General features: G+C 37.3%; 1 protein-coding gene across 3 annotated transcripts in view; it reads left to right on the top strand.

The window, feature by feature from the left end:
* SATB1 (SATB homeobox 1) overlaps positions 1-12,462 on the top strand; it is a 99,457-nt gene extending 86,995 nt beyond the window's left edge. For all 3 annotated transcript variants that reach the window (XM_060011531.1, XM_060011529.1, XM_060011528.1), the window contains exons 10-11: positions 8,158-8,361; positions 10,734-12,462. In XM_060011531.1, the coding sequence (XP_059867514.1) occupies positions 8,158-8,361; positions 10,734-11,231 (702 nt within the window). In that variant the 3' untranslated portion in view covers positions 11,232-12,462. The remainder of the gene's footprint in view (positions 1-8,157; positions 8,362-10,733) is intronic.
* Positions 12,463-21,426: the final 8,964 nt, after the last annotated feature.

Here is a 21,426-nt window from a genome sequence, read left to right as displayed (position 1 = left end):
GAGAGAATAAGAACTTAAGATTTTTTTTTTAAACAAACAGATGCGGTATTTTATTTTTTTGGATTTTTTTAAACTGAAGTATAGTTAATTTACAATGTTGTGTTTCAAGTGTACAGCAGAGTGTTCAGTTTAATATCAATATATCTATTCTTTTTTCAGATTTGTTTCCATTATAGGTTATTACAAGATACTAAGTATAGTTCCCTGTGCTATACAGTAGGTCCTTGTTGGTTATCTATTTTGTATATAGTAGTGTGTCCATGTTAATCTCAAACTCCTAATTTACCCCTCCCCTCCCTTAAGATTTTTAAGACAGAGAGTATAAATGTTAGACAAGAGCCAAACCATATCACTGAAACTTATGTAATGTCAAAAATACATCCTGGATTGAGAGGGAAAAACATTCTTTTTCAAAGTCTGTATTCAAGTATCAGACAGGTAAGCCAGATTTTTATTTGTTTCATTTAAACTTTGAAGAAACCATCCTGAAAGCAGCTTTGAAGCCTATGAAAAAATAATCTTTAAATTAGATATCTTCCAAATATACTTTTTTTAAAGTAAAATGAAGGCTTTCTTTGGAAATTCTCTGTTTCAGTCGAATTAAGAGATTATCTTCTTGCCAGCTAGTTTAATATGTTGTCTAGAATTTCATAGTTTTATCTTCAGTCCTCCTTTTTCTCCTCAGATTCTTCTTGAAAATATTCTTTAAAACTTTCCTGACAGTCTTAAGTGAGAACCATCTTTATGTTTTTATCTACCCTGGCCATCTGATAATCTTGTTACGCACCAAACAATCTATAGGAAAAGAAACAAAACACCATATTTACGTGTTCCCTCAAGTCAGTGGCTTTGAGAAGGTAAAAAAGAGGTGAACAATCAAACCACAGAAAACAAATGATGTCTTTTTTTTTTTTTTTTTGGCTTGGTTAAATTTTAAGCAAAATTGAAAACTAAAAATCATTTACCAGTGGTTCTGAATATTCCTTCTAAATTCACTGACTTTTAATGTGAGCTTCCCCTAGATTGTAGAAACATTTCTTTTCGCAAATGCCAAACCTCCAGAAACTCTGCTAGATGCGCTTAACCTCTTAAAGACAAAGTGGCAAAAATTTACTCAAGTGGGAAATTTATGGGTAGCCATTTTATTTCCTATTACTACCGCAGTATGGAAACCCGCGGATTTTTGGCTAAGATATTGAGTCCCTTAAATAAACTATAGAGTCTGGAGAGAGTTTAAAACAGTAACAGTTTAGACATTTAAAATAGTAATAATTTAAAAAACTAGTATGATTAGGGTTTGTTCCCCCCAGCAAAAATACAAGCATCAGAAACCACACCTTGAAAATAAAATATATTTGGGAATACACACCCGTATACATATGTTCCATTTAAGTAGGTTTCTTTTTAAAGCCCATCTTTGAATAAAGTGAGTATAATGTGCTACTTTTTGAATGGCAGATGCGTTTATTGCTGCGCCTCTGTTCAAATTTATTTCCCATGTTTTCTTGAATCCAACCAATGTTAGCAGGAGAAAGTTACTTGTAGTGCCTGCTGGAATTCTCTTTACACAAAGTAGATATTAGTAAACTGGGAAGGAAGATCCATGTATTTCCTGCTAATTCCATAGAGAACATGTATCTTTATTAATGTTAATGGTGGGGACCTCTCATTATGTTATAGAATAATCTGCTTTAGCAAAGGTTTTTCTCCTCAAGAACTTCATAACATTTAAAGGTTAATATGTTAGGTAAAGAACAATATCTTAAGATAAGCGTTTTTATTACAGGACATGATGGGATGGTTTTTATTAAATTATATGATGATTTGAATGGGGAGAAAAAAGTGCATCGCTTCTTTGCCCTCAACTTTAATGCCTTTAATCAAATAATGACCTTCTGGAAAATAGTTAATTTTCAGCATTTGGAAAGATCAATACCACTTTGCCACCAAAAAATGGCCCAGACGATGAAATCTGATGTATTTAAAGTATCATTTCACCCTTTTAACCTAGTAAATAATTGAAAATGCTTTCAGTAGTGCTTTGCCGCTGTTTTGTTTCTCACTGTTCAAAGTGTTAGGATTGTTCTTGAAAAAAAAGGTTTCAAGTTGGTGTGTGAAGGAAGGATGCAGACCTCACACCCGGAAGTGGGACTGTACCCCCATCAGGCCTTGTGTGTCTCTGCATTAGGGGCATGGAAGAAGTAATATGTTTTAATACTATATTTGAGGCAGAGTGTATATAAAGCACAAAAAGGGTGGAAATGGAACCCTTCTGGAACATTCAAGGGGTGGTTTAAAACATCATTAGTCACTTTGCATCTTTTGTGATATCTTTCAACCTTTACGTTGGGGTAAAAGATTCAGTAGTTCTGACAGTTAGAACCCATTTCCCCCCCCACCCCAGCTTATAGAACATTGATATGAAATTACCCATGAGCACAGATAACTTTGTAAATTTAAAAAAGAAAAAATTACCCTCTCTTAGCATGTTTGTGGGCAAATTGAAAACTGTCTTCATTAGCATAAGTAACAGATTCTTTTAAAAGTAGAAAATTATTTGCTGAATGGTAAATTGCTAGCTCTCTAGTTAGTCGTTGTTGAAAATGTACTCATTCAAAATGCCTGGTGTAGTAGTTTAGTCTACAATACTGGAATTTTTTTGTGTGAGAAGTACTATTTAATGGATCATGTACTTAATCCTATTCCTACTACTTGCTAAACTGTAATTCATGCTTTCCACTAGAATGTTTGTATCAAATACCTCCCTATTCAGATTGATTTCTTTTAATATCATATATTATTATACTATATGCCCCAGAGATTGGAACAAAATACTTCTGCAAATAACACATGAAAGATGAGGGTAAGGGGTGGGAGAATAAATACAGACTCTGAAATGTTTTGCTTTCTAGAACTCAAATTACCCGTTCTGGTTTGTTTTTTTTTTAATGTTTTTTCCTTCTTAGTTGCAGGGAGAATTATTTGTCATTTTTCTTTCTCTTTTTGTAGCTCTTGGGTTTAAAATGTATATGTACGTAACAATCATATATACATATCTGTATATTGTATTAAGTGACTCTGTTTTTTCTCTCAGAGAACACTGAAGTCTCTTTTCCCCTGGAAAACTAGTTGTGTTACGTGCTCCCAGCTCTGTCACAGACCAGGCCTTGTAAGGGTTCTCCTCTTACGTGTGTGAGGCTTCCTAGGTACAATAAATTCATTCGTGAAACGAGGTTGCTTTCCTGACTCAGTTAAAAATCACTGTGCACCCCTTATCTGTTAAAATGATAGAAGCAGCAAATTGACTTGAATTAACTGTTCTAAAAAGAGTGGAGTGGAAATCAGAGATTGAGTTTGGGTGGAAATTAAGCAGCTGAGAGATGAAGGTGCCAGGATTTTTATTTCAATGTGGTACAACAAGATTCTGTCGGTAAAGCACATCATTAGAATATTGAGTTTAGAACTGCTAATTTTTCCTTTAAAATGAGCATACAGTCATGTGTTTCATGGACCATGATAAATTGCCATTGTGTTGTCATTGAGTTTGTTTTGCTTTTTTTCAGTACTGGTTTGGCAGTCGTTCTGCATTTTCTCTTTTCCTTTTTCTCCCCCTCTGATCTTCCATGTCTTTCATAGATTCCCTAACCAAAACCAGTCCAAAGAATGTTATTGATTTCATACAGTCTGAGGTTTAACATCTTTACCATTTTCTTGCTTACAGTGGCAAGACATTTACAGATGGTTCTTGGTTCCTATAAAGTACATAACAGTATTTCCTTTGTGGCAGATGGATTCAAGACTTTTAGTTCTCAATAAATGTAGGTTTACAATACATAACTTTACAGGATTTGTGTTGTATATAACAGGTTTGAACATATTATCTCAGAATTCATCTGCATGGCATTTTCAGCTTGTTCAGGGTCCATGCCAGTTTTTTTAAGTAATAGGGGAAGTGCTGTGATTGATAGCAACAGCTCAAGGCGTGATTTTGAATAGAAACAAAGGGTTTAGAACAGAAGGTGTCAAATTAAACTTTGTCAGTTTGAAAAGTAGGAACATCCTGAAAGTTTTACTTATTTATTTACATGTGGCTACTGTTTATATTTTGCCCTCTTTATATTCAGCGTAATGTTGCTTGGCAAATTTACTACATTTAAAGTTTAGGTTGTTCCTTGTGCCATTTTAGTTTTCTGAGAATAGATCATTCTTATTATTTTAAGGCTGTTAGTCTCCTGTCTTTTCTACTGTTCAGAACAGTTGTGATCTAATTTTAATTGTCAGAGCAATTCCCTACCCCCGCCTAGGGTCTTATGATATTTTAAGTCCCAGAGACCTGGCTTAAAAGGTAATTATGTTCACATTTTGCAACAAAGTGCAGCACCTTATTCACCTCCTCCACCCAGTAAATCTATGCATGTATCATTTAAAAAAACCAATCTAGTACATAGGGAAATCATTATTTTTATTTGTTACATATTACCAGTATTCTGACATATCGTTGTCTTTATTTGCCCTAACAATATGGCTTATGGAGAAGCGACCTAGGAAAAGGTATTGGGGAATTGGAAAGCATTTGGTTTTTTTCGTCACTTTCTGCAAAACATAGATCAGATTACTGTCATCATTAATAGAGTCTCGATCGATAGGATTTGAGGGCGTCAGAATATTCCGACGTGTTTAAATGGTATCATAATAAATTGATCTTCTTTTTGCCAGTGTGAATTGGGAATGAGCCAGTTGATTTCTCTGCTGACAAAGAACTAGCCTGTCAGAATATCTGTTTTCCGTTATTTGTTGAGGGCGACGCACAGCACACCGCTCCTCCCCCCATTTTTGTTTTTTGGAATACCCTTGTAGAACTAACAGTTCCCAGCTGCATGCACCGTTAAATATTTTTCTAAGAAGCATCTGATTTCAGTCTCTTAAAATCATCACGTCTCTTGAAAGGCTAGCGGAGACATGCTTCAGATTTATAATTCATCACATTATTTTTAGATAAGGAATTAGAAGTATTATTTAAGGGCAGAGGTTAATAGCAAACTACTGGAAATGTTATGTTAGTCATGCGCAATTAATAAAAATAAGAATCCATCTCATAAGTATAGAGACAAAGAAGTGACAATAAGAGCAAAATATTTGTTGAATGAGTCAGGGCTCTTTTTCTGAAATATTTGTGAAACCAGCATGAGTGTGATTGTTTAGGAATTAACTATCATTATTAGCCGTTTTAAAAGAACTAATGATTTTCTTTTCCAAAGAACATCTGTGATCCACATGTTTGTTTTTTGTTCACATATATGCAAGTGCTAACTGATCTCTGTGTTACTTTTAAAAGTTTCTAAAAGGATTCGAGAAATTATTGGAGTTCTTCAGCTTTCTCTGAGAAGATTTTCTTACATGAATTGTTCTTAATTTAACTTTTAGCAATTTTTAGTTACAAGCATTTATTGCTAAAAAAAAAAAAAAGACATGCTCAATGTTAAGTACTTATTGCAATAGTATAATTCTAGCTAAGTAAAGGAAAAAAAAAACTGTTCTGTTCTTGATGAACCTTCTAACATCTCTTGAATGGTAAATAAAATTGTAGCAATTTGCTGTGTTTAGGCATGGCGGCCTGTCAATTGCCATAGCTGAAGAATGGAGACAGGGGTTGGGGGGGGTGATCTTAACCATAGTTAATATTCAAGCCTTCAGGAAGACAGATCTAAAACCTGCCCTGCATCAAAACATAGAGGTAAAGTGTAAAGAAATAGCTTAGATGTAGGAAAATATAAAATATTTTCATGGCTGAATCGAGAGAGCAAATATTTGTCAGTAAGAGCTAAATAAATATCTCTGGGGCACCATATGCAAGTGGGTCTCAAATATTTCAAATACTCAAATACAGTTTTGTAGTTAATGTTCTATTCACATAAATAGAGCTAAAATGTGACATGTCACCATATGATTCCAGAAAGAAGCATAGAAGTGCCATGGTTAGAAGAGAAGCACGTTCAGTGACACTGTCATTACAATTACTTTTATTTTTTATTGAGCTAATATTCTTTCAGGTAAATCTTCAGTTTACTGTCTGTTCTCTTAGCCTGGAATTATGCATTCAGTAGCATCAAATGAGTGCATGATTACATGACGGTCTGTAGGTTAATTATTTGTTTAATTAAACAGCGTGTTGAATGGAGAATCAAAGGCCTCTTAGTTAGGGTTAAGGCTAGTAGATGTCATGAGGGTTAGCAGCTGTCACCCTTGACTGGGTGGTAGGTGTGCCTTGGGAAGCTAGTGTTATCAGTCTCCATCTTTCCTTTTAAAATGTTTCAAATAGGCCATTTAAGGGAGAATAGGCCTTGCTTCTTCCCACAGTTAGAAGAGAATTTCTCCAGTGGTTCAGTTTGAGAAGGAAAGGAAAGTCACACCATTTTCTGATGTCACCCAGAAGTAACAACAACAAAAAAGCAACTCCCTTTGGCCAGTTCTAAAAATCAGCTACTAAACTGTACTCTTTCTATTCCCATCCAACTAATTTACTTAGAATTTCCAAGAAACCCCTTTGTCTTAGGTCGAGTTCCCTAAAACAGAGGCTAAGGTAAGGAATCAGGGACTCATGATTTGGTGGTGAGGGACCCGGCCAGCATTCAGGAGGACAAGAAAGTGGAAGGGGTCAGGAAAGAATGTGGTCTCAGGTAAAGTCCGTATTGATGGGGAAAGGCAATAAGAAGGTTGGGGAGGGCCATCTCTGGCCATCTCTAAAGGGTAGAATGAGTCATCACTGTGGGGCAAGAGGGTGGGTCAGCCAGTCACTGGCCACCCCAGGGTGAAGGGGCTAGTGAGGGGTGGAGTAAGCATCCGGGCATCTCCAGGAGCGATGGCTCCAAGACATTTGTCCAGAAAAGAGTATGGTTGTAGGCCGACAACAGGCAGCACGGCAGCTGGGGCTGGTTGCCTTGGCTGGTGAAGTGGGTGTGGGTGGGACCTCTTCCCTCTTTCTGTCCACCCCATTGCAATCCACCCCATTGCTTAGTGTCCATCATGGCGGCCAAGATAAAGAAGGTTTGAGATGATGATTAGAGAATGTGAGACATGAGAATGTGAGACAGCGTACTCTCTTGGACCACTCGGTTCTTGAGAATCTGAGGATCAGAAACTGGGCCTTAGGAGGCATCAGAGAGGTTCAGGTTTTGGCATTCGTTGGACATTTCCTTGTCTCTTAGCCCAGGAATTCTATTAAAATGCTCACTTGATGAACCATGTGTGTACATAGCAGCAGGCAGGACTCCAAGGTGTCTTTCTGGAAAGTTCTGTCTTGGAGAATTCTTCTAATGCTCATTCTAAATACAGTGCCTTACCTTGGACGACATTCTTGCTCACATAACTGCACACGTCCTTTCTCTCTCTTTCCTACACACTCACACACACACACATGTTCACACAGAGTTGCCTTTCTAATACAAAAATTATAAACTTAGGGAGTCCTTTTAGAAAACAAAATTATTCTAAAAGCCTGTCCTAGCCCTTCTTAAATACCTTCAGAACCTCAGATGGCCACTCATCAGACAGGAAGCACACTCAGCTTTGCTTTTCTCCTCTGGCACATTCTGCAGACTCCATGGTAAATGGGTCTTGCCCTTGGAGTCTGAAAAATAGGACCCTCCTTTAAGATGCAAATCTGAACGTGTATTAGAAACAGAGCCCGCTTCTGCGATAGCCACGGCTATTCTCTCTGAACAGGTTAAAAAAAAATTTTTTTAACAGATTGGGGTGTTTGTATTTTATTTTATTTTTATTAATTATTTTTATTTGCGTTGGGTCTTCGTTGCTGCACGTGGGCTTTCTCTAGTTGCGGTGCTCGGGCTTCTCATCACGGTGGCTTCTCTTGTGGAGCACGGGCTCTAGGTGCGCGGGCTTCAGTAGTCGTGGCGCACGGGCTTAGTTGCTCCGCGGCATGTGAGATCTTCCAGGGCTCTAACCCGTGTCCCCTGCATTGGCAGGCCGATTCTTAACCACTGTGCCACCAGGGAAAGTCCTGGAGTGTTTTTAGCTTGTGAAAAAAGTTAACTTCACAGGGTCCTTCCTTTTTAGCTCCTAATGGAAAATGTCAGCCGACCCCCCTTCACCTCCCCCTGCCATCAGCCTGAACTGACCTGTTATGCCCTTGTCTCTAAGGGGTGGCTGTGTGAGCTATTACGCTGGAAAGAAGATCCTTCTCCAGAAAACAGGACCCTGTGGGAGAACCTCTCCATGATCCGAAGGTTCCTCAGTCTCCCTCAGCCTGAACGTGATGCCATTTATGAACAGGAGAGCAACGCGGTGCATCACCATGGCGACCGGCCGCCCCACATCATCCACGTGCCCGCAGAGCAGATTCAGGTTCGTTTACCTTGGCCAATTCAATATAACACTCAGTAAATAGAGGTTTAAACTTAGCAGGGAAACGAGCATTTCTCTTCTTTCCACCAGTCTAAACATAGGCTTCTGAGCAAGAGATAACAATACACTGCCATCTCACTCAGGGGGAGAAAAGGAAAACGAACACACGTTTTCCAACATGTGTATTGTGTTCCTCTCCTTTCATCTCCCCTCCCCCAAAGCGATGGAACCCCCTTCTACACTTATTTGGCAAGTCTGTCTTTGTTAGAATTGGGTTGTTTTGTTGTGTGAGAGCTTAAGAATTTTGTTGTCGCTTTTGAAAAAATCAGAATTTTTAGAACGCCACCTCTTTTTTAATGAGTACCAATACTGTCCCCGAGGAAAGGCATGACTGCTGTTTCTGTACAGGAAGTTAATTGGATCACAACTGTATACCTTGGATTCTGTCCAAAAGAGAGGAGGGGAGGGAAACTAAATTGGCTTCTGGCTTCTGACTCCCTGGCCCTGCCTTCACTTTGTAGCTCTATCCTCACAGCCTTAGGGAGCACAGGTTAGGGGTGAGTCACGTTTGTCTGTCTTTCCTTTAGAGCCCCTCTCCCAAGACCCCTGGGAAAGGAGAGTCTAGAGGCGTTTTCTTGCCAGGCCTGCCAACCCCTGCACCGTGGCGCAGTGCTGCTCCGCAGGTGAGCCAGGCACAAGTTAACCTATGCCAGCAAGAGAGGGACACACAGAGAGGGTGGTGCCAAGACCTGCTCTCTTGGTCAGGATGCTCAACCTTGCAAAGGCCGTGCTAACCGTGGCATTGGCCGAAGATCCCTGTGCCGGCAGAGTCAGCCTCGGGCTCAGCTTGTCACATCCCGCGACCTGTCTCCACTCATCCACTGAGTGGATCCACTAAATTCATCCCCAGTGAATTCAGATTGGGAAGCTCTGGGTCCAGGTCGTTGTTGGCCTCCGTTGCTTAGGAAGTGTGTTGAAATTGAACTTGAGCTGTACAAATTATTTGTGTTAAATATAAGGGGACGCTTTTAGCTTTCCCCTTTCAGGGAGAATGCCATTGCCTTCCATAGTCCTAAAATTCTATGCTCTCTTTGTTGAATCACCTGTATATTATTTCTTGGTATTGCTATTGGGGGGGAGGGGCCGCGGGAAGGGGAGGAATACACACACATACACATATGTACACAATAATAGCGTTATGCATCCACTAAGGGAAAAAAACCTTTGACTATAAAAGTTAAATTGAAAAAGAGAATCCCTTAGGATATCAAGCACTAAAATAATCGTGAAAGCCTGAAAAACTTACTGTTTAGCAAAAACAAAAACAAAAAAGATATGTGTTAAGTTAAAAAGATAGTACTTGTTTGAAAATGTAAATTGTTTTTAATAAAATTGCTTCTTAGGAGGATTAAGGAAATGCCTAGGGCACAGTACAAATGTTCTAGAATTTTGGGCTTCCTCGGGTTGATTTGCCTTGCTAAGAATCTTGGATATGGAGTGTATATATTATGTGCATGTGTCACACGTTTGTTATGTATGATTGTGTATGGAAATTACAGCACATATACAGATACTAATTATGAAAAAGTGTATACACTAAATTTAAATCCTAATCACATATGAGTTTAGTATAGATAAAACAATTTGCTAGCCATTGTGGGATGGATGGAACCTTTATTTGTTGGTAAGAAAAAAACTTGCAGTGTCAGCCCAGTGCAATTTTGTAAGAAATCTGTGTGTCTGTTAGATTGAAACTGCCTAGTAGGACATTCACACGTGAGAATCTCAAAAACCCTTTGGATTCACAAGGGCTGTGCTGCAGAAGACCAGAGGCTTACCCATTTTATTTGCAACGAAAATAAGACTTTGTATGCGTATGCTTGCTCAACGTTTTACCCATCCAATGAAATGGGACAAAACACTCATTTCCTTCCCCACGTCTCCACAGCTCACCTTTCGAAAATGCCTTTGAAATCCTTACTTCCCAATCTTCATTTAAAATCTTTGTCAATTATTGATATCATAATTTGCTTTGCTGTCTTCGCCTCTGATGCGTATCCTTCTGGTGAAGTTTATGGCTCACATTTTCAGAGCGCCGAGTTCCGGCCACCGTGAGCTAGCCTAACCTCTGATGAGGAAGCCCAGGAGCCCCCCCAAGCCCTCTTAATTCCACCCTTTCTGGTGATCATTTTGATTTTCTTCCTAGTACTGTGGACCATTTAGCTGGCTTGCCTTTCCGCCCAGGATCCCTGTCCCCGTCCCGGTCCAGGCCAGGTGCATGTGGGATCCCTGACCATGTGCTCGCTCGTTGGGAGGCCGCATGCGCAGTGGCCAAGAACGCCGCTGACCCTGTGCTTGTTTCTTTCCTGCAGCAGCCGCAGGCGCAGCCGCAGCCGGCGCCGCCCCCCGCGCAGGCGCAGGTGCAGCAGCCTCCGGCCGGGCCCCGGCTACCCCCGCGGCAGCCCACCGTGGCCGCGCCCGCCGAGGCGGAGGACGAGAGCCGGCAGAAGGTGCGGCCGCGGACCAAGATCTCGGTGGAGGCGCTGGGCATCCTGCAGAGTTTCATTCAGGACGTGGGCCTGTACCCGGACGAGGAGGCCATCCAGACTCTGTCCGCTCAGCTGGACCTGCCCAAGTACACCATCATCAAATTCTTTCAGAACCAGCGGTACTATCTCAAACATCACGGCAAGCTGAAGGACAACTCGGGCCTGGAGGTGGACGTGGCCGAGTACAAGGAAGAGGAGTTGCTTAAGGATTTGGAGGAGAGTGTCCAAGACAAAAATGCTAACACCCTTTTCTCGGTGAAACTAGAAGACGAGCTGGCGGTGGAAGGGAACACAGACATTAACGCCGACGTCAAAGACTGAGATGAAAGTCTTCTTTTCCTCCATCAGCACCAGTGAAATTGACTAACGACACGGAAGGTCCACCCTGTACTCGCTCAGCAAACCTTGTTGTCCATTGTTTGGCCAATGAATCTTCAGAAACTTGCACAAACAGGAAAGTCGAGAAAGGATGATACAGACTGCACTAAGCGTTTTGCTCTCTTTTACAAACTGCTTGGCAGCCCCAGGTGAAGCATCGGATTGTTTGGTATTAAAAATGAAAATTTGTGTTCACGGAACACACCCAGGTGTGTACCCCGTAAGCATGATACCAGTGATTTTTTTTTTTTAATTATTATTCTGGAGCCTCAAACAAGCATTATAACTTCTGTGATTATTATTTCCTTCCTTTAATTATTTCTGTAACACTTCACACTGATCTTTGGAAACTCGCCCCTCGTTTAAAAAAAAAAAAGAAAAAAAGAGTTTGTTACTCTATTGTATGTTACAAAAGAACTATAGACTGTGGAATGCAGTTTAAAGATGACATATGCCAACAAATGCCTTGTATTATATGGCACTGCCGTAATTCAAATTTGTTTTTATTTTGGAAATAAAAGTTCACTGTAATTTTTTTTTCATTCTCATTGTTACATGATTTTTTAAAAAATGAAAAGAAAATGTGAAACACAGTTTAGTCCTCATTATTTATTTGTAGATCCTGCAGCATCATGTTGTAATTAATTTTTTGGAAGTTTCCGTTAAATGTAAAATTGCTTCTCGTTACCATACTGATTCTTTTCTATTTATAAATGTATTTTGATGGGCAGTAAAACAAAGTGTCTTAAAAGTTTTAAATAGATAAAATGTGCTTTACACAGTTGCCTATAAAAAGTGCTCTATGTTATCCAAGCAATTCATACTATAAGCTTCACTCTTATTGTTGTATGCAATTTTTACTATCATGCAAATAAGCTTAGGTAAATAAAACTAATAGATCACCTTAGAAAATTATGCAATTAATGTGAAAATAATTGATGTTTGCAATGTGTCTTCCTTTGGTTTACAATCAATTTTAAAGCTACATCTGTATAAAATTTCTGTATAAAGGTGTTATTTCTTTTTTATGAGTTTATGGCTATGAAAACAGCTATTTTGTTACAGCTGGCTGTTTTTATAAGTGTATCACAATTTTCTTTATGCAGAAATGTTCTGATTAGGAGTGGTTATTGACTGTAACTACACAATTAAAATTGTTTGTATGGTATGACAATGGTAGGGTTTGTCTGCTTATGTGAAGTAACTTACAGAGTCCAAGACGGCCCTCTAAGTTAGAATGCATGTTAATACTTTCTTGATATTTTGCAGATCTGAAAAAGAGCAATTGAAAAGTCACTTGAAACACTGTATATTTAAATCACAAACACATGCTCACTTTTTAAGTTTAACAATGAAGACGATAACCTGTTTTTGGTTAATATATTAAACAGAGATAGGAGGATGGTCAAAAGACTCGCCAACAAAGACATCAATTCAGTCTCTAGCAGATAGGTGCTTAGAATGGATTCATCTGCATTTACTTCACAATACTTCCATCATGGCGACACTTTTTTTAAGCTGATGTATGAATATTTTTAAAGGCCATTAATAGTAACATAAGTAGGGGAAAAAAATGGACCTTCTGTTTAAAAACTCCTTAGTAAGCAATGTATTTTTTTTTAAGTTGTAAATGGAATATAACTTAATAACTCTGAGCTTATTTGGTTGTGTATGTCATAACTATAAGACCTCCATGAAGAAAATAAGAATAACATGCCTGGAATTGAAACACGCACTTCAAAATTCTTGCAACATGAAACTCAGTAAACTCCAAGATATAAAGTGAGGTGTGCTAATGGTCATGAAAAGGATTGGGGCCAGTGTTGCAGTTTTTGGTTATTTTTTTTTTTCACATTCACATTATCTTTTGCTTCTTTTTAAGATTTCCTACTTGTTAGCAGGTGTCTGTTTTCCTTTGTTTCTAAAATCACCCACTCTCTTCCTGCCTATCTTTTTCCCTGAGCCCTGATGAGCCCATCGGTGGGCAACTGGACTGCTTTAATGCTGAATTTAAGAAAATAAAGTGGGATGGCTGAAAACTCCCAATTCAGCTTTCAAAGTTACTATTTACTTTTGAAGCACAGCTGAACTACTTTAAAGGCACCTGGTTTGCTGTAAACTTAAAATTATATTGGAAAAGTTTTCAATTCTTTTCATTAAATGAGAGAACAACTTTTAAATATTCTTGCTTATTACTAGGGTTCAGAAAATCATTTAAGCAAAAGAAATTTGAGATAAAATAGAGAGTAGATAGTGTGTATTAAAAATAATAATTAAATAGAATAATATGCCAGGAAGCTTAAAGAAAGACAACCTATCTTCTTTCTTTTCTCTGAGTTTAAAGGGAAAACCTAGAGCAGAGGGTAGTTTTTTGTTTTTTTTTCTACACCAGCACAACACCTAATATAAGGTGTCACAGATTTAATAACATTTAGAAGGAGAATTTGGGTTGCAAATAGGATTTTCTCATTCCCAGTAACCTCCTAACTTCTTTGGAAATACATTTTCAATGAGTTGCTGAGTGTGTATAAGAAATCGACATGACAATACTAATAAAATTCTCACTTAGGCCCCTTAACTCAAGCAACATGATCTTGCTAATATGACTTTTTAAACCAAAAAAAGGAAAAACACATGTGTATAAACAATGACGGTCATGATGGAGTGAGCAAAATTGTTTTCAGGGAAGATGGCACGTTTTGCAAGAGGTTTGTCGGGGTAACCTTCCACATGGCTCCCCGAACGTCATATACTGCTCATACCAGCCCCAGTGTTGCCAGAGACTATGGTAAAATTCCTTGAACAAACTTCACTGTGTCCATGTATTTCAGAGACTTTTAAAAGATGGGCATGACATAGCGCTTTGTGCTGTTAAGACCTTAGCAGAGTCAGGTAGTTTACGGGTAATATTCAACCTTGTGCATCTGAATCTGTCATGGATTCCTTCCCTCAGCACTTTGCCACTAATTTGTATTACACTCTGTGGCCATATAATACTTGCACATTATGCAAAAAATAATGTTGATAGTATCTCCTTGGCACATAATATGCAGAGTTGACACATAACATTTGAAAACCAAGGTAACTGATACGTGTGCCCTAGTTGCGTGGCACTAGGTTACAAAGCCTGTACATATTATATATAAAATGTGTATTGATTAACAATTAGTCCTAAGGAATTCTGAGCTTAAAAGAAGTGGTTTTTTCTGCATTAGTGATATCTATATCTAACTGTGCTTATCTAAAATATATAGCTTGAGTAGAAAACATTTTCCATTTGTTCAAGATTGGATGAAAACGACAATCTCATACATTCCATTATTCAATTCTGCCCTATTCCATATTGTTATCATTGGCTGATATTAAGGTCCTTGACTGTCACGATATTATCAATAAAAGGTATTCTGCACTGCCTGGTGATATTTTCAAAAAAAGCAATTAAAATGTGTATACCTACGCTATTATATAGCCAATGGAAATTGGACTATTGTGCTAAAGCAGGCCAGAATTTGCATGATAGTGTGAAAACCAATAGAGGTCCAAAAATACTAATCCTATCTAAAATATCAGAAGATACCGATACTGTAGTTAACCTTACAAATTAATACTTCTTACTTTTTAAGGGAGCATATCATGGATTCAGCATTTCTGAGACAATCCATTTAATGTAAATACTAAATACTTGCATGTCTTTCGACAAAGGCTAAATTACATCTGTTAACGTGCACATATTTGATGAAATATGAAGTACCCTCATTTAAGAAATGTGATAGAAAGTATATGTCCAGTATACTATTACCTGCTTAACAATACCACATGTTAAGTAAAAATAGTTTGGAATTCATGTTTAAATGATGAACAACATTTTAAGCCTTCCTTACATTACCCCTCTTATGTGGATCATACGTATTTCCAAGTTTAATTTTATCAAAATGATTCTACAAAAATGCCATTTTGGTTTCTTGCCCTGTATTAAGGTTGTATATTAAGTCACCTTCTTCTGTCAACTATTTCAACTGCTAATATCCCTCTTGTGATCAAAAGCACATGACTAGGGCCCTGTTCTCTCCGATACTAGTTGATGAGGTGGTGGGTGAGGAAAAACAGAGCAGTACATTATTTTTGTTGCCTTGCAAAGAAAATACAGAGAAACTCTAAAGTGACATTTTGCACTGAGTTAAATGGTGCCCATTATTTTTTTACTCCTAGTTGCATTTTTTTTACTGTTATTGAATATTTGCATTTTATGGTATTCAAATAAGTTTTCATGACAGTGACAGTCTCTTTTCATGCCCTTATGCCCCCCGCCAAAGAGAGGATGTCCCATGGGCTGCTTTGATTTTTCACTCACAGAAGAACCATCAGTACCTGTTAAATGAGAACGCTGAGAAAGTTCAACTATTTAAGTGTGTGCATTAATTCACTGAGCCTGTGGCAATGTGCTACAAAATAAGCATTTGTTCAGCACACAAACCTGTCCAACAGCCTCTTTCACCTACTCCACCTTTGTTTCCAATTTTAATTTCCAAATATTTGTTCTACCAGATCTCATACCAACGCTTTCTACCTTCTGAGGCCCCTCCCTAGCATGTCCCTCAAATATACTTAAAATGATAATAGCAACAACATTGGTAGAATGCTTCGTTTTACAAGGCACTGCCACACCATCTCTGTTCCACTATGAGTACTTAAGGCAGTCACAAGGGAGGGGAAAGTCAAATAGGGTAACTGATTTGTTCAGCTGTTAAGTGTCTATATTTGTTTCAAACCCAAGTCTTCTATCTACAAATTTCTATCTCTGTTTACTGCTTAATAAGAGCTTTCTCAAATGCAGAAAATATAGAAAAAATTAAATGCAATTCGATATTGTCAGAAATAGAGTGTAATGTATTTTACTAATAAGAAAAAGTCCATCACTAAGTAATTGAAATCAAGTGTATGAAATATTAACCCCAAAACTCTGCTGTAAAATCCATATACACCGATTTTTTTAAACATACATTTTATTATAGGAATTTCCGAATACACCCAAAAAAGTAGAGAGAATAGTATTTATAATGCACCCGCAAGGATTCATCACCCAGTTCAACCATTGTAACATTTTGCCGTTAATAAATACTTTGTGAAACTTGTTAAAATTTTGATGAAACATATGAAAATATCGAAACCATTCGATGGGTTTTGCCCATAATGACGTGACATCATCTTGCTTTTGCAAAGTAATGAATTTTCTGGTTTCTAAAGAAAATATTAAAATGAAGTTTTCCTCGGAGCTCTCTGAGAATTTTCAAAAAGCCAGTTTTAGAGAACTTTTGAGAATTCCACAAATATTTGTAACAAAAACAGAGAGGCAAACCAGCCGCTCTTTATTTATAAACAATACGTGCTTTCATATCACTGTTGAAACTAAAGTATATAATTTTCAGTTATGCATAGTAAAATATGTAATTAAGCAACATTCCATGGTGGATTAAAGAATTAAAAGCTTCAGGTGCAGAAAAGAATTTGTTGGCATTTTCTTTTTCAAGGTGGTATTTTGAGATGTTACTTTTCATTTTCCTTTGACATCTTATACACAAGTAAATAGACAGAAACAGGTGAGAAACAGAGAAACAAAGAATTGGCTTTACTAAAATGGACCTGAAAAACAGAGTGAGGTAGAGTATTTGCAATGTGCCCGTGAAGGCAAAATTAAAAAGGACAGAAAAATCTTCTTAGCCTGGGGAGAAAAAAAAACTCTCTTAATAGGGGCATGTGCTCCAAGAAATAGAAATAACATACGAAGTTAACTGCATTTGGTAATTCCTATATTTCAAACTACATTAAATTAGCACACACTCCAATTGATACAGTCCAGTAAGCTTATTTTTCAAATGAAGAACTGAATCTAATTAATAATTCTATGCTAGAAACACTGAAGTTCATAGAGGCGTTTGGCATGTATCCTATTTTTAAAAAAGGGTAATACATCAAATAAAATCAAACCACTCAAATGTCAGAATGTGTCAAGATGATTCTGAAAATAAATTATTCTACTGAACATCTAAGAAAAAAGATAACATAGAGGTGAAACTCTGCATCTAGCACCAGGAGAACTTTCTACCTAATATCGGCAGTTTTTCATGCAATGCTTTAACTACAGTTACAGTCAGCCATATATGAACAAGTACATTCAACATTTTTTTGTTTATATTACTCAAAGAAATATGCACTTGTGAGCAAATAAATGAATGAATGAGATCAGACCATTTAGAAGAAGTGTTGGGGTATGGTATGGAATGAGACCCGTATCCCATGGACAATCCTCTTGGTGGTGGGTTTTTTTAATTAATTAATATATTTTTTAATTGAAGTATAGTTGATTTACAATGTGTTAATTTCTGCTTTACAGCAAAGTGATTCAGTTATACATATATACATATATATACACATTATTTTATATATATATATTCTTTTCCCTTATGGTTTATCATAGGATATTGAATATAGCTCCCTGTGCTATACAGTAGGACCTTGTTGTTTATCCTTTCTATATATGAAAGCTTATATCTGCTAAACCCAACCTCCCACTCCATCCCTTCCCCAACCCACTCCCGCTCTGTAGCCGCCTATGTCCGTGAGTCTGTTTCTTGGTGGTGCATTTTATTTAAATTGATGTTTGTACAGAGGATTTGTTAGCCTTTAACATCTCATGGTCCTGCTGAAATATGGCATTGTTGTATTTGTTTGTGTGTGTTTTTATACCCCATCTTATTACAAAAAGAATTTGCTAAGACTCTCATATATACTACACTGACATAAGATAAAAAAGAAAAAAGAGAACAAAATTAATCCAAAATTTGGATAGAAAATAACACAAAATGAAAGGTATGTTTGACACACTGAAATACGTATCCTGAGAGCCTATACAATTTATTAGAGTGGGCTACTAAAATTGTAACAGCTTTATTGAGGTATAATTGATATACAATAAACTATACATATGTAAAGTGTACAATTTGATAAGTTTTGACATGTATGTCAAATACAAATATGACACAGACACACAACTGGGAACATAACACACCCAACATTCCAGTAGTTTCCTTGTGTGCTTTTGTAATATTCCCTCCCCCTCACCCCTCCCATCCTCATCTGTCACTGTCCTCATGAAACCACCGATTTGCTTTCTGTCACTATAGATCAGCTTGCCTATTCTAGAATTTTACACAAATAAGATAATTCAGAATGGACTCACTTTTTTCTGGCTTCTTTCACTAAGCATGATTATTTGAAGATTCATCCATGTTCATTCCATTTATTATTGTGAAATATAACCTTTTTCAGCTGTAGCACAGTTTGTTCATCCGTTAAGCATTTGATGGATATTTGGGTTGTTGCCAGTTTTTGACTGTTATGGATAAAGATGCTATGAGCATTTATATGCATACCCTTGTATAGACATATTTCATTTCTCTTGGGGAAATTCCTAGGAGTAAAGTAACTTCTCATATCATAGGTATTAGTTTAACTTTATAAGAAACTGAGAAACTATTTTCCAAAGGACTTTACTGTTTTACATTCCCAACAGCAGTGCATGAGAGTTCCTGTTGCTTCACATTCTTGTCATCACATGATATGGTCAGTGTTTTTAATTTTAAACATTCTCATAGGTGTGTTGTGATATCTTATCATGATTGTAAATTGCATTTCTGTAATGAATTGCATTTCTCTAATTGAATATCTTTTCATATGATTTGGTATTCATATATCTTCCTTTAAGAAGTGTCTGTTCTTTTACCCATTCTTATTGGGTTGTTTGTTTTCTTATTATTGAGTTTTGAAGGTCCTTTATATATTATGGTTGCAAGTCATTTGTCAGATATATGATTTGCAAGTATTTCCTGTCAGTCTATGGCTTATATTTTCATTCTCTTACCAGTGTCCTTTAAACAACATAAAGAAGTTCTTGAATTTGGTGAAGTCCAATTTAACAAATTTTTTCTTTTGTAGGTCTTCCTTTCAGTGTTGTATGTAAGTAATATTTGCCTAATACAAGGTCACAAAACTTTTCTCCTATCTTTTCTTTTAGAAGTTTTGTAGTTTTAGGATTTACATTTAAATCCATGATCTATTTTGAGTTAATTTTTGTATATGATACAAAGTATTAATTTTTGCAGCAAAACTATTTTTTATTTTTTTTAAAAGATGTATTTCCAATTGCAACAGTACCATTTGTTGAAAAGACTATTCTTTCTCCATTGAATTGCCTTTACATCTTTGTCAAAAATCAGTTGGCCATATATGTGTGTGTCACTTCTGGACTTTCTATTTTGTTTTGTTGCTCTATCAAACTTTCCACCAAGACCACACTGTCTCTATTACTATAGCTCTACAATAGTCTACAGGTAATCTACATCTTCTAACTTTATTCTTCTTCAAAGTCAATTTGATGATTCCAGGTCTTTTCATTTTCCTGTGAATTTTAGGTTCAGTTTGTCAATTTCTACAAAAAATCATATGCTGGATTTCGATTGGAATTGCTTTAGCTCTATAGATCATTTGAGGAAGAATTGGCATTTTAACAACATTGACTCTTTAGACCCACAAACAGGATACAGCTCTTCATTTATGCAGGTCTTCTTTTATTTCTCTCAGCAATGTTTATAGTTTTCATTGTATAGTTCTAGCACATTTGTCAGATTTATCCCAAATAATTTTATATTTTTTATTTCATTGCGTATGACGTTCTTTAAAGTTTTGACTTCCAATTATTTATTCCTGGTATAGAGAAACACAATTGATTTTTTGTATATTGATCTTTTATCCTGCAACCTAGCCTAAACTCAATAGCTTTTTAATAGATTCCGTCAGATTTTCTACATAGACCATACTATTGTCTACAAATAAAGACAGTAGTAGCTGTAGTTTTTGCCTTGGCATTCACTGTTTTATCCTTACTTACCACAAGGGTGACAGCTTCAACACTCAACTCCTGAGTAGGTTGTCAGGCTATGCCACAAAATACCTTTTTTTTTTTTTGCGGTATGTGGGCCTCTCACTGTTGTGGCCTCTCCCGTTGCAGAGCACAGGCTCCAGACGCACAGGCTCAGCGGCCATGGCTCATGGGCTTAGACCGTTCCGCGGCATGTGGGATCCTCCCGGACCGGGGCACGAACCCGTGTCCCCCGCGTCGGCAGGCGGACTCTCAACCACTGCGCCACCAGGGAAGCCCCACAAAATCCTATTTGACCAAAGTAAAGTTGAGATGTGGAACAAGAGTAGGAGAAGGACTATGCCAAAAAATAACCCAAAGGGAAGAAAAGGAGATCTAGGAGAAGGAAGAGGAACACAGAAAGAGGAGGGTAAAGATGTTGGGGAGGAAATAGGAAGACTTTGGCTGGTAAGTGGGATTACTCAAAGGGAAAGTATATCTTCTGCATATTTCCATGTAATGAGTAGAAAGAAAATCAGGAACCACATGGCAAACTGACCTCTTTTAGTCATTCTAGAAACACTGCCTATTTTTAAGTTTGGGGCTTCTAATAAGTGCTCTAGTTTTGGATAAAGAAAATATTTTTATATATAATAGCAGAGGGGATCAAACAACAGAATCAATGCCCTAGATCAGTGTTTGGCAAACTATGATACGTGGGTCAAGTTTGTCCTGCTACCTGTATTGTAAATAAAGTTTTATTGGAACATAACAAGGCCCATTCTTTTATGTATTATCTCTGGCTGCTTTTGTGCTCAACAGTAGAATTAGAGTGGTTGGGAAAGAGACCACATGGCTCCCAAGCCTAAAATATTTACTCTCTGGCCCTTTGTAGACAATGTTTCTCACCCTCTGCCCTAGAACATTAAGCTGTGCCTAGGTTTACAAAGGTCAGGAATTAAAGCAACTTTCTGGACAACTTGTGTCAAAACAAAATAATCGTTTTAGTGTTTTTCAGAAGAGTTGGAGGCTATATTAACTAGAAAACTCTTTTTTTCTCAATTCCACATTTCACTTGATGTGTATGAAGAACCTAATTCTTTCCTTCTACTAATTATCTCATTGGGCTACACAAGAACACAAGACCAGAGATGCCACACCCTGTTACTCACCAGTAACTGTTCTATAAATTTAGAAAATTATTGACTAGAAATTTCACCCCTT

The sequence above is a fragment of the Delphinus delphis genome, chromosome 4 (genome assembly GCF_949987515.2).
Source record: "Delphinus delphis chromosome 4, mDelDel1.2, whole genome shotgun sequence".
NCBI classification, from domain to species: Eukaryota; Metazoa; Chordata; class Mammalia; order Artiodactyla; family Delphinidae; genus Delphinus; species Delphinus delphis.
The sequence above is the reverse complement of the archived record's forward strand: the minus strand, read 5'-3'. Positions and strand labels throughout refer to the sequence as shown.